The sequence below is a fragment of the Calonectris borealis genome, chromosome 3, assembly GCF_964195595.1.
Source record: "Calonectris borealis chromosome 3, bCalBor7.hap1.2, whole genome shotgun sequence".
NCBI classification, from domain to species: domain Eukaryota; kingdom Metazoa; phylum Chordata; class Aves; order Procellariiformes; family Procellariidae; genus Calonectris; species Calonectris borealis.
In genome coordinates this window covers 92,693,636-92,707,664 of record NC_134314.1, presented here as the reverse complement: position 1 = coordinate 92,707,664, position 14,029 = coordinate 92,693,636, and the positions used below count along the sequence as shown (strand labels likewise).

At 35.9% G+C, this 14,029-nt stretch overlaps 1 protein-coding gene across 1 annotated transcript in view; it reads right to left on the bottom strand.

Annotated features, from left to right (window-relative positions):
- Nucleotides 1–14,029, bottom strand: part of TTC27 (tetratricopeptide repeat domain 27) — a 138,252-nt gene that overhangs the window by 34,807 nt on the left and 89,416 nt on the right. The window contains exon 11 of the mRNA XM_075146694.1: nt 1,289–1,384. Within this exon, the coding sequence (XP_075002795.1) occupies nt 1,289–1,384 (96 nt within the window). The remainder of the gene's footprint in view (nt 1–1,288; nt 1,385–14,029) is intronic.

The following is a 14,029-nucleotide window of genomic DNA, read 5'->3' as shown; positions in this document are numbered from 1 at the left end:
CTATGAGATCCCACACAGTGAACTTCTGCAGTGTTTTTGGTGATCCTGAATGGATTCCTTGAAGTTCTCTGCAGCTGTCACAGATCTCTCTTTAAAGGCTTGGGTTCAGAATCTGCTACAAATCCAAGGAGTCACCATACCGAAATAGACTGGTAGTCTATTAAGAATTAAGAACTGGCTACAGTTCTTTGACATAAATACATAACAAACTGAAAATCTGTAACAAAGTAATTACTTGTTAGCTTGATATTAATTGCTTAGGAAAAAAACTACATTTGTCTGGAACTAAATCTTATTTATGTTTTATTAAGTTTACTCAGTTAAATTTGGTAAAATTTGTATAGGCAATGCCTCTTCATTACTATCACTAGAAGACTGCAGCCATCTTCCATTATAAATCCCTATTTTAGTATTTCTATCTTTGGCTTGGAAAATTGGCTTGGATTGAAAAGTGCCACTCTGACAACTGGAAATGAAAACCAGTTTGCTAGTTTTATTGCAAGTGCCTGTTAAAAGGTTGTATGGAATAATTTGAGAATGCTAGGAGAAGATATGATTGGTTAAAGCAACATGCATTGAGGTTAGAAATCAAAAAGGAATAAAACACCATTAAAAGTAAACAACATGAACACCTTAGGAGGTATGTGATGCAAACAGTTTTCTTAAGTTCGTTAAATACAGCATCATCAGATAAGACTGTAATGTGTGGATTTTCTATTCTAGAAAGAGTTTATTGTGAAGATAAACAGCATAGTTTTGGAGAAAAAAAATATCCTGTCAGCAATAGTAAAAGGGGCATGTCTCAAAAATAAAAACTTTCTCAGCTCGAGGAGTTCTTCAGTGTTCTTTTGACTTCTAATTTGGCTGCTTTGACCACGATCCACTCCCTGAAAATAACCTAAAGTGAGTGATCATTAAAAGATGAGAAAGATGCAAGTAACAGTAGCATAAGTAACACAGTAATAAAAAGTAAGACTGATTATTTTTACAGGAGATATGTTGGAAGTTTGAAAGTTTTGGTCCATTTTTTACTGAAGGAAAAAGGAAAGTAAAGAAGAATTGCACTACAAGCAATTACTTCTGTGCATGACAAGACATCTGAAAGCAAAACACTGTAGAACTTGATTTCTTTCCAGAAAAACCTGGTGTGCTGTTAGTTACGTCTGTATTTTTACAGTGTTTCAACTCAAGATCGTATCACACTCTCTTGACTTTGGAGTCATGCAGTATCAAAGATTATAAGAACCACAGACTTTTAAGTAAAGCTTCAAATGGGATTGTTTCACACCTGTATGGCCCAATGCGGAGGCACCTGACAACAGTAGAAAATCTTCATGCGTTCAGATACCGACGTATTTGCATCTTCAAATTGGTCTGCAAGTGCCTGTAAATGCAAAGTATATTCTGATTTAGTATTTACTTAGACTTAATTAACCTAAAAAAAAAAATTCAAAGCATTCAGGATTTTAGACATTCTTGACACCATGGAGAAATGATATTAAATATAACACTAAATGCCAGTAAGCTTACACCATAACATGCTACAAGTCTTTTTATTAACCCATGTAAGAAAATGTAATAAACATTTATGTAAAAACTCTTTACTATGGCTAATAATAAATAAAAAAGCTTTGAAGAGATTCAGCTTTCAAAGTGCATGTAACAGGAATAAGAATGAAATTTACAATCCCAAACAAATACTTGCTGAGTAAAACTGTGTCAAATATTAAAATGACCTTGCCTAATGCATTTCAATCCTTTAGCTAGTTTTTCCCTGTCTAAGATAGTGCTTTAGGCATGAAATTTCTTATTAAAAAGAGAAAGACAGACAAGCATATTATAGTGGACCATGCTTTTGGAAACACAGTTCTAATATAGAATAAAGTATTGTGACTGGCAGTACAATTCAATTCAGGCTTTTTTTTTCTTTTGGTGGAGCTTTGAATTGTTGAAGTGTTTTCTTCTGAAACCCTTTGAAAGTGAATGGTAACTTTTGCATAGCAAAAGTGCAGCAGCTTCAGCACTAACTTTTTCTCTGAAAATCCACTATGAAGTTATTTAAATCAAAATTCAATAGCAAGAAAAATAAAATATTAAAGGTAGCTGTAGCCAGAAAGTTGGTTAGAAATTCTAAGATAAGGGAGAAACTCTTTAAATGCCAGTCATCGCTAAACTAGCAAATATAAGGCCATAGGTATAAATAAGGGAATATTAAATTACTTGCCTTCACATGATTCATCTATCCAAGTCTCACATATAACTTAGTCAAAGATTTATAGAAGGAGCTAGACAGGTTCTCAGAATTTTCTCAGCATGGAAAATGAATGCAAAGATTCCCAGACAAAACCAAAAATTGGATAGGATTGCTTCTTTCTCTCTCTTTCTAAATCCAACTGTTGGCTACCCAACCTATATCAATAATGCAAATAATAGTTGTATAAAATTAAAACAATCAGTTATGTGATTTAAACTGCTAAGCATCTTGTAACTGCTATTGATGTTAATGGGATTTATTAGGTGGCTTCATTCTTTTAATAAGAAAAAATCACAACAGGCAGCAATAATTTAGGCTTTAAATCCACACTTAACCTCCTAATTTTAAATACTAATATTTAAATATTCAATCTTATTCACATTCTCTCTCACAAAATTATCTCCAGAGACCTGTTCCTAGAGATTATCCAGAAACCTACCCCAAGAAAATGGCTGAGGTATATTTATAGTAAGGAAAGGGACAGACTAATAAAATCGCACTCCTTTACATAGTTCCAAGCAATCCAAAAGGAGTCAGATTCAAATAAAACCCTGAAAGTAATATTATTTAATTACAGAGTTTACCTGACTACGAACTATCACAAATCATATTTTGCAGTTTTAATTCTGCTGAAATGTTCTAATACTATGCAGAATTACATTTTTCTATATTCTGTTGCAACAAAAAACTGAAAAATTGTCTAATTCCTTGGGTAATCATTTTGCAAGACCAGACAAAGTAGTAAACTACAGTTGGAAAATTTAAAAATAATAATCGCTCTAAGCCTGAGCAAAGCCAGGAAATCCTAAATATGTCCTGCAAAATAATTTTTTGAGGAGAACAGGAGATGGAAGGCAGAAAATGTTTTAAGTCAATCAAAATGTTTTAGCTTTTTTTTTTTTAAATTTCTATTGTTCCAAAAGAAAAACTGGAATTCAAAGAAAAACAGTTTTTCAAAAGCAACATATTTTATTGGAAAATTTGTGGCCATATTTTTTCTACACTTCCTAAGCAGAAAAGCCTAATGTAAATGACATGTTGTAGGAGAATATGACTATTAGCAAGTAGAATTCTCTCCCTTCCCAAAACAAATACTGTACTCTGTTCAGAGTTCCAACAAAAACTGAAAGTGTAGGTAGAACATATGAATATTACACATTCCCTAAAGAAGTATAAATGCTAATGAACTTAAAAGTTATTAAAATCCATGGTTTATACACTCTCTTATATGTCGACAAAATAAACTCTGATAGTTCTGTCTACTAGTGAAGTACAGAAAATAAGTTACTTAAAAATTGCTGAATTCTATGTGTCTGAATTATGCTTGAAGAAATGAAATTTGGGTTGTATAGCGGTGAGAAAATGAGAATCCTAACCTTATTGCACAGCTAATATCCAATCACAGAACAATAAGTCAATAAAATGAGCAAGATAGCACCGCTAAGAAAGCATTCTTTCTCATTAATAATCTTCAAGATAAATATTGTGTTAAAAAAAAATCTATGTAAATATATAATATTTGCAACACAGTCAAAAGACATAAGACTTGGTGCCTTAGTTTAACCCAAGCCTCAAATTCCTGCCTTGAAAGTTGTTAAATAGAACTACAGCAGAAACCAATGAAAATTCACAACTCTAAAGGATACACAAGTTCTTCCATATGCAACATTCAAAAACATTACGCTTAACAGATCACCCCCCCACACCATGTAACACATCCTCTCCCCAAGGCTTTAGCTGCCATAGATAACCAATTTTGAAGTCAAAAAACACAGTACAGAGAGATACACTAATCCAGTCTGGAAACAACAAAAACATAGATGGTTTTGATGGAATTTTATATCATGAACAAAAACTACATTATTGCCACATGAAAGCAGGAAAAGACAGCTCTAGAAACTACAATTCATTCTCCCCATCTCACACTTAAATCTTTGATACGAGATTAAGTAGTACAATAAGTAGCCTGTGTTTGGGATAAGCATACCATGTTAATTTGAAATGATCGCATTAGAGCTTTTATCACTTTACTAATCAAACTCAGCTGGCAATTATCCATGACTTGAGTTCATGAAGTTTGTGAAGGATTTTTTCCACCTTGGAAATAATTTCCATACATTCATTCCCGTTGCACATCCTTCCTTTGCCTCTATGTTCAACATATGTATAACATCACTATGGTCCTGATGAAAAAATATCAGCTTTGATTTTGAGCCTTCCTAAATTTCAATCTCTTCATCCTCTCCACATTTTTTAATGTCCTTTTCTTCTATGTCTGACAGAGTTAACAGCTTTTTCTTTCTAGCCAGACCCTATCTTTGTACTTAATCTCTGGAAATACTACTACACCCTTACGGTTTCTGGTCACTGAGATAGCATTACATCACAAAAAAATGACATTTGATTTGTCAACCTACTTACTGGTCTGGGCAGTGGAGGGGGAGGTGCTGACCTCCTCTCTCTGCTGACCAGCAACAGGACACGAGGAAATGGAATGAAGCTGCGTCAGGGGAAGTTCAGACTGGACATTAGAATCATAGAATCATTTAGGTTGGAAAAGACCTTTAAGATCATTGAATCCAACTGTTAGGAAAAGGCTCTTCACTGAAAGGGTGGTCAGTCACTGGAACAGACTCCCCAGGGAAGCGGTCACAGCACCAAGCCTGTCAAAGTTCTTAGTCATATGGTGTAGTTTTAGGTATTCCTGCGAGGAGCAGGGAGTTGGACTCGATGATCCTTATGGGTGCCTTTCATCTTGAGATAGTCTATGATTCTAAGTCCTTCTGTCAAAGTTTTGTCCCTTTTGTTAAAATATAATCTTCAGGTACCTTTTTGCATCTGAGGTAAATAAATGGCAGACCTTCACATCTTTCTTTCTATTCTTAACCTCTTTATTCCAGATGAAATCGTTTACTTACTTTCCAAAAAAATGCCCCTTACTATGTAAAACTGTATCTATAGGCAAACATTTTTTCCTTCTATTTCATCTGAAGGATCTCCTGATCCAAGGCTATTTAGGGAAAAAAATCCCCAAAAAAACCAAACAAAAAAGCCCCAAGCCCATGTCTTTTGAAAACAGCAAGATACACATCACTTATCAAAAACATCTTGAAAACAGCATCAAACTATTAGCTATTTAATTCCATCTGGATCCCCCTCCCCAACAACACCGAAGATCTGCCTGTCTATATCCAAACCTAACATTGCTGGCCCCAATAAAACATTTCCCTCAAAACAGTCTTAACCCATAGACAGCATTTTATCCATGCTATTTCATCTCACTTCTTCCCAGGTTTTTGTATTGGTAATAGACAATGTGACTGCACCACTTTTCCCTTTACCTATCTTTTCTGGCAAGAGCATTTCCAGTTTTAGTGTTCCAGTCACAATTGTTCCACCGTATTTCTTTCATCTGCGCAAAAGCTTGTTTCACAGGCTGCACCAATAATTGTAGCTTGTTTATTTTGTTTTCCTGCCTTCTCCCCCTGCTAACCAGGCATCCAGCTGTTTCCCACTGACCACACCCTATTTAAAACATTAGTTTTTACTACTTTAGTACCTGCTTACTTGCTATGCACTTATCAGTACCACCACCTCTACCCTTATTAGCATCTTATATTCCCTCATACCCTTTGATTTATCCTGGTACACTTGATGTTCCTCTTTATGATTTTGTAGGCAGGAAGGTTAGACAAGTTTTTTCAAGTCTTCTCCTGCTTCTCAGTCTAGAGATCTTGTCGGTCTGCCAGAATCAATCCCTGAGACTCCAGTGGCGACCGTCCACCCAAGAGTCCTTTCTACATAAATGCTACCAACAGCCATAAACCACAATCGTTCTCTATCACTTACCCCCAACCAACATGTTGATTGTGGCATTATCTTGCCTTGCTTTTGCCCTCCTTCTCTAACAACTCTAAGATGTCCCACTTCTTACAGGTTTTTTACCATATTTAACATGGGTTTAGCTTCATTTATGCCAAAGGAAACTGATACTGTCATACATTCCGCTTTCCCACTATGGTCATGGTCCAGCACGTACTAACCAACCGGTACCTTAACTCCAGGCAGACAGAAGAGGATGAATGGAAAAGTACCTTTCAGTCTTTCCTAACACGGAAACTCCAGACACACAACATTTTCGTGATGTTCTTGTGATTCTCAGGTCCTTATTCTTCAATTTCTCCCAAGTCTGAAGACTCCTCCTGAAAATCCCACACATCAGCCTGACCACTGCACACTCTGCCTACCTACCTATTTCCACTTTCGTTGCCCTTCTTCTATTTCTGTCCATTACCTCTGTACGTTTTATAATCAGCGAGTTGATGTCACAACTCTACCGCTCTTGTATTCTAGCTGCTCCCTTAGCTCCATGCTTCTTCCAGTTATTCTCCTGCCAGCTGTGTGCTCTATGAGTAGGTTTATTTAGCAGAAGTCAACAAATCTTTAGCAAACTACGCAGCCTCCTTAATGTTTTCCTCCTTCATATCATAAAAACACCAAGCTTCAGCATCTGCATCTATGACTGCTGGTTACAGTTTGTTCATAAGGTTTGCCAAATGATACCTGATGCAAATTAATTTTAATGTACTCAAAGATGATGAAAATACCACTGTTTCTGTATCCATCTATATTTTCCCCTGCTTTATCCCACTTCCAGTGCTACTCCCCAGCACCAACATCATCTTCTATCCTTTACAGGAAAAAAAAGAAGATTAATTCTCCACTCATTTAACCCATCTTCTGCTTCTTTTGGTCACCGTCTGCTCAGCTTTTCAGCCTCTTGCTTAGGCCACTCTTGACCCACGTTTAGGTTTAGAAGGTAAGTATATACCAGCATATACCATGAACAGGAAGCTTTCCCTTCAGATGTCAAAACTAATACAAATTTCCTTCTTTTTGCTCTGCTTGCTGAGCTTTTGAAAATTACAAACTACATGTTTGTACACACTACATGTAGCAGTGAAACCTATTGTTGTATTTGCTGAACATCTACCATCCTAGCCCCCCATTTGACAAAAGTATACTAGGAGTACATCGAAAATTAAGTACACCCTCAAGAAAGAAAGGGAGAAGGAAGGCCTTGCAAAAGACTGCACAATTCTGAAACAACAAATTAGCACATTAATCTTGGATTAAAAATTAAACAGATAATGTAGGTTTTACAAATGGCCAACTGTGGGCATCTGCCTTTACTTATACAACCTATATACCTTTTTAAGTGCGAAAGTATGGACACCAGTTTTGGGACTGCCTGGATGGGTTTTGGCTTATGGGTCAGGCACCGAAGCACCTGACGGTGCCAAGACACAGCTGGAATTGTTCAGCGGCTTGGAAAAAAGGTGTCTGGAGACAAAGAGGGTAAGAAATAAAAACGCATCTGTAGGGAAAACAATCCTGCTATCTCATCTCATTATTATTATGGTTTCTAAGAATTTAGCAGGTGTATGGCCCGGCCCAAACTGAACTGGGCTCACCTATGTTATTTACTCAAGAACAAAGTACAGAAAGCTTTGTAAAAGTAACAGCAACTATATGCGTAACTCTGTGATGGTACAATTACAAAGTTCTTATTTTATTCATAAGCTTATTTTACAAATTATGAATAAACAGGAAAATTTATCATCAAAAAGCTCCTTTGATTCCTTACCACAGAACTTGCTCACGCAGATGAGGAGTTTCTACTGCTTAGTATTTATGAAAAAAAAAGTGGGCATTTTTTTATGCTTATGCAACAAGAAGCTCTTGTGGACCCTGTAATATTTACAGACTTCTGTAAAACTTCCAGAGATTCATCGTTAAATTAATTCAACCTTTCATGCAACTTAAGACCTAATTCTAAATGCTTTAAACTTTACTTTTGGGGACAGTGATATTAAAATACTTGTCTAACAGAAAACCTACATAATTCTTGAAGCTTCAAAACTTTAAGTGGCTTTATTATTTTTTAAACTGTCCTCTTCTAACAATAAAGCTTGAAAAACGCTGCACAAAAAAGAACTATAGTCCAAGTTAATTTGGGATGTATTATGACAGTAATTGTCACAGCCTTGTTCCGCAATAGTGTCCTCAGTAATTCATAAATACAGAATTACTAATAAAAGCTGCACTCCCCTGAGAAAACATATATTATACAATAAGTGTCTAAAAATTCAGAAACTGTATACACGTTAGGAAGCAGGTGACAAATACAGAACATTAAATATACAGAATTATTAGGGTTTTCCGAATTTTCTTTCCTGTGATTTAGAACAGATATTCCAAGCTTTTCTAATGTACTATAAGTATTTCAGTACCTTATGGATATGTAATTAGATCTTGAGTTACACTCTTTTGGTAAACTTACTTTAAAAAAAAAAAGCAAAAAATTATATTTACAGTTCAAACAACAAACTTGTTTCAACAGCTCTTTGTCAACCCAAGAGCTCCTGTAATCAAGACCACTGGGACAAACTGAGACATACCCAGACTTCTAAAATCCAATGGTCAAAATACTTAATCTTCCAGTGAAGCAATGCCAGAAACTACGAAGCAATAAAAACAGCTTTCATATAACAATGCAGTAAAGTTTTGCTTAATGGGAGAGAATAATTTCTGGTTGATAAATATGGATATAATATGGAAAAATTGAAAACAGTTGAGATTAGTCTAAACTTCACGAAGGAGATTATGACTTATGATTACTTCATTGATTGCCAATTTTATCACTAGATAGAAAGACATAAACCCAGTACATTTGGACTTATTACATTCGACCATTAGTCAGACAGTTTTGACATTTAAGACAGGACTTTGTTGCTTGGAAACTAAAATGTCCTAAACGAAATAATGAGATATCCTTTTAAAAAGCTCAGAGATGTTATATTTCTGTTAAATGATGAAAATCTCTGAATAGTCAAGAACTAAAGCATCCAAACACAAAACAAAAGCTATTAAGCAAGGATGTATTTCAACATCAAGAAAGAACCCCCCCCCTCATTTATCTAATTTTCAAAGGGGAATTATGACATTAAATACTTGAGGAAAATTTTTTACAGCGATCACTACTATAAATTATGATTTGTGATTCATGGAAACTCGAAAAGACCATTTCTTACGTTGTGCAAAGATGCCAAGATGAAGGGCACTACTTACTGGAGATTTTACATTATTCACATTCTCAGGAGGATGAAAATGTTCCTTGAGAACTCTGCAGGAGTTCAATGCTTAAAAGGGCAAAAATCTTACCCTCTTTTTACCCCTCATTCAAATGTAAGTCTTGGTTTCATTAAAATCTTGTAGCCTTGAAAACTTCCATTTTTGCTCACTTTGCAAGCTCACCCTTTCAGTCATTCTTCCAATGAAATTATTGCTTGATAGAATTGGCCTCAAATGGTGTGTATATTTAACCAACTAGAGGACTATGTATCACACTGTTCCCTAGGAACTAATAGCTGGTTTAAAATTTGTTAAAGCTAACTTTAAAATGTTGTATAGCACTGACTACCTATTTTATATTGCAAATGGTTACAGGGCACACGGAACACAGGAGCTGCAAAGATGTCAGAATGCTTCACAGGGGGAAACTACTAACAAGGCAATGCAACTCTAGAACTATAAAAACAAGCAGCACTTGAAACAAAATTTACTGAAACATTTAAGGAGAAGGCTTCAGGCTGCAAGTTTTCAAAGCTAACCCTGTTTGCATTGAAAGTGGTGTTTTAACTACTTTGCCCAATGTTTTGGTAAAAATTTCTTGATTGTACATAATCACTACATTGAAAGAAATCACAATGTTCAGTGTCCAGGGTTATTTGCTTTTTTAAAAAAGTCACAAGAAAATGGCCTGGGTTTCTAGCAGCTTTACACACAGAAGAAAAAAGGTTGACTTCCTTTAACAGAAATGAAAACAAAAATTTTCTCTGCATATTCTTTCAAATTAGCGTAATCCCTTTCTAAACAGCAGACTAACTACCCAACTACTACTATGCTTTTTTTTTTCCTCCCACCCTAGATTGGACACAGAAGTCTCCTTGATCTGTAAAGAAAAGAGGTCGTCTTGTACTGGATTCAGCACTATCCACCCCACAATATTCTTCTAGTAGCTTATTTTGATGGATTCTTCAGTTAAGGTGCTCCATCTCTCAAGAGCATAAGTACTCGCAGTATTGAGCATGCAATGTTTGTTTTATGGCTTCTCCTCTGCTATCTCCTATTTCCTTCTTCCCCTAAACAGCTAAAGAAACTCGGCATCAGATATCCCTCAGCAAATACTTAAAAGTTTAAAGTTTCTGGGCTGAGAAGAATGCCAGTAGAGGCTTTTTCAGGACAGCCATCTCTGTGGCATTTGCACATAGGTTTAATTTCATTGTCTGCATCTGACATCAACTTGAGAATAATGCAGTACTCTCTCTAAGATAGATTATGCCTAGAAAATGTTCTAAAACATTTCAAGTTTGATGCATTTCAGGCTGTTATTCCCTTTAAAAGCATAAGGAAATAAACTTTTTTTTAACAAAGGTTGTGTCCATTTTTCAGCAAAGGAGGAACTTGCTTGTAACCTTTAATAAAGACCTGACTGATCTCATGCTAGAAACCATCTGTTCTGGTGTACTGTGATCTTTCCTCTCCATCCCCATCAGGCATTACAATTAAGTGTTATATAGAATAAATTATGCCAAACATTTGTGTTTTGTAATGCATAACAGGTATATTCTTCGAGAGATGTAGTTCTTCCTCAGAAAAGCCACAAACAGAAGGGGATAGTCAAGCTGAACCCTTTAATTTAATAATTTTTATATGCAGTATTTCATTGTTAGTTTAGCTATGATACTCATAAACATACATGCCGCTTTATGACCCATTTAATCTATTCCATATTCCAAGTGGAACATCCTGCTCAAGAAGAATAATCTATTGGAAACATCCTGTACTTTTTCTGTTACTAGAAGACTTGAGTTTACCTACCATATACCACACATTTGCATTTTGCTTACGGTAAATTGTACAATAGTATATATATATACAAGCAATTAAAAAATGACAGGTTGTCTGTAAGTAGCAGAAAAAGCCTCATTCAAGTTTTATCACAAAACATATTATAAGTAAACATACCATAAATAAATATTCAAAATAACCATTTCTATACAGCAAAAAAATTAATTAGAATTTAGGAATTAGATGGTCATTTCTAAAGAATGTAAACAACAAATACTTAAACTGAAACAATTTCAGAGGAAAAGTTCTTAAGACCATGTTATTACATGCAAGCATGTAAACATTTTCAGCTTCCTCCTACCTAAGGTAGAGACTGGATGGTATTCTGTTACACAAATAGAAACCTCAAGGAAAAAACAACACAAAACAAAATGTGATGTATTCAGGTAACTCAGTGCCATTTTTTACTGGCAATTCTTCCATGTTACTTAGATGTCCTTAGATGCCTGTAAGGAGGAAAAAAATATTGTCTCGTCTTATCTAGATACCTGTAACCTGAAACCACAGATATCCAGCTGCCTTAATCACTAACAGATCTTTTTTGCAGTATTAGAAACAGCCAACTTTTTTTTTTTTTACACCAGCAAAGTGCTCTTTTGGTAAAATCTGTTTTTCAACTATTCTTATTCAGTTGCAAATCTCAAGAACATCTTTAGTTATTTGGTGAAGGGGACAGGAGTATGAAGAGAAAAGACAGTTCAGTCTCTTTTGTCCTGAACTTGATCAGAATGTCTCAGATAACATCTTGGGACACCCATCGTTTTCACTTCTTACCAAAAAAAAAAAAACCCAACAACCTTTTTCCTAAGAATAGCTTCCCTATACAGTGAAACCTTGACTGATACCCAGTAGTTGCTGTTGAAAAATTACTTGGCAGGAAACACACATTCTTCCAGTAGCTGAGCCCGACCCAGCAACCATAGAGTATATGATGGTAAGTACATTAGAAATATGACACACAGGCAAAGTGTTTAAACTTCAGCTATCCCAAAGAAAGGCAATCATATATAAAGAAGTCTGTTTTCAATATATGTATTTTCTTGAAAGACGTTCAATCCAGTTCTTCACATGTTCCTGGAAAGCTCTCTACACATCAGGGAAAAACAAACAAAATCCCTATCATTCTCTGTTAATGATTGATCTACTCACCAAAGAAGAAAATAAGCATCTTTAGCAACAATTGGCTTGAAATCAGTTCCATTTCCAGTAAAAATGAAAACACTGAATGCATTAAATATTCCATGCCTGATTGTATGACATATTCAAATAGAAGCACATCAAGCTCCCTGGAAGACTCAGTTCTTCTTTATCAAAAAAGGGAGGAATCCACAAAAATACATTTCTTTCCACAATCACATAGCAGTATTGGGCACAGGTTGTCTGGTACACAACCAATTAAGAAACAAAACCAAAATAAAATTTTCATTCAGCTGGACGGAGTTTTATGGTCTGTGCTGGTCACTCGCACCAGACAGGTTGAGGGACAGAGACTGGACAACAACAGATCTTCTGCTACTTCACAGAGGAGCAACTACGACTAAACACGGACTCAGGATGCTAAAATCCTTGCCCAACAAAACCATGGGCTGTAGAAACAAAATGACAGTCAGTGTAACATGCACACCCTTTAATCCGTTAATAGCCTTCAATTACTTGACCGAGGACAATCAGCTGCAAGTTCTAATGGTACCAGTCTTGCACTAGAGGCAATTTTCTTGCAGATCTTCAGGAGGAGGTAGCACACCGCTGCCAGAGGAAGAGATACACTTTGCTTTCAGCTGCCCCCTTTTACTTGAGATACTCTAACCAGGGCCAGAGGGAGAGGACTGAAGGACAAATTAACTCCTCCACCAGCAGCTGCCACCACCTACTTCCTGCTACCATTTTTTCCAGGGGAGAGAAGAATATGAGCCCAGGAGCCTGCTGGGCCTTTGGCCATTCATCCAACTCTCAGCCTGCACCTTTAATGGAGAACCAGAGGGAAAAAGGCAGATTTCAGACCAGAGGAATTGTCCTGGCAAGGTGCAGCTTGAGAGCTCCTGAAATAGTTTAAGATTGCACTATAATTCGGCATTTTATAACTTTTAAGTGTCTGAACTTGCAACATTATTAATGACCTTTGTTTGCACGCATTTTACACAGGGGAAAATGGAATAAAGCAGAAGATGAAGCATTCTGTGGTAGAATCATTTACTGCATGTTTCTATTTCTAGGCAACTTCAATGTTTGCACAGATCTGCATCTGGAAAAATGGGCAGGTATAGCACAGCAATGTGCGTAATAGCTACAAACAATATTATTTATGCCATTTAAAATCTATTTCAGGCATGATAGGTCGTATCGCTTACAAAAACATCTCCGCATCTGTCAAAACGCCCAAGTCTTATCACAAACCCGCAGTGCTATAATTCACAATATGCAGACAGACAGCAATACTGTGAAGAAACTGGGTAACTGCAAAAGCAAATGGAAATATTAAAAAGAGCCAATATCATATCATCATAGAACTCTCCATACACTGATCCAAATGATTATTTGAATCAATGGTCCTTAAATCAGTTTGGAAAGTTCAGAAGCCAAATATATTCCTCAATTCATAACTATAACTGGAACAGGAACTAAACGAGTTGAGTTAGGCCAGCAAACAATTCTCTGGTTAGAAGCTACATCCAGCCCACGCTATTGCAAAGTTTGTCTCCAGTACAATAGTTTCCAATCAATTGATTCTTTACATACTAGATTCCCAAAATTTCATACCTCTGAACATTTAGAAACCACGTACAGTTACTGTATTAAATAATT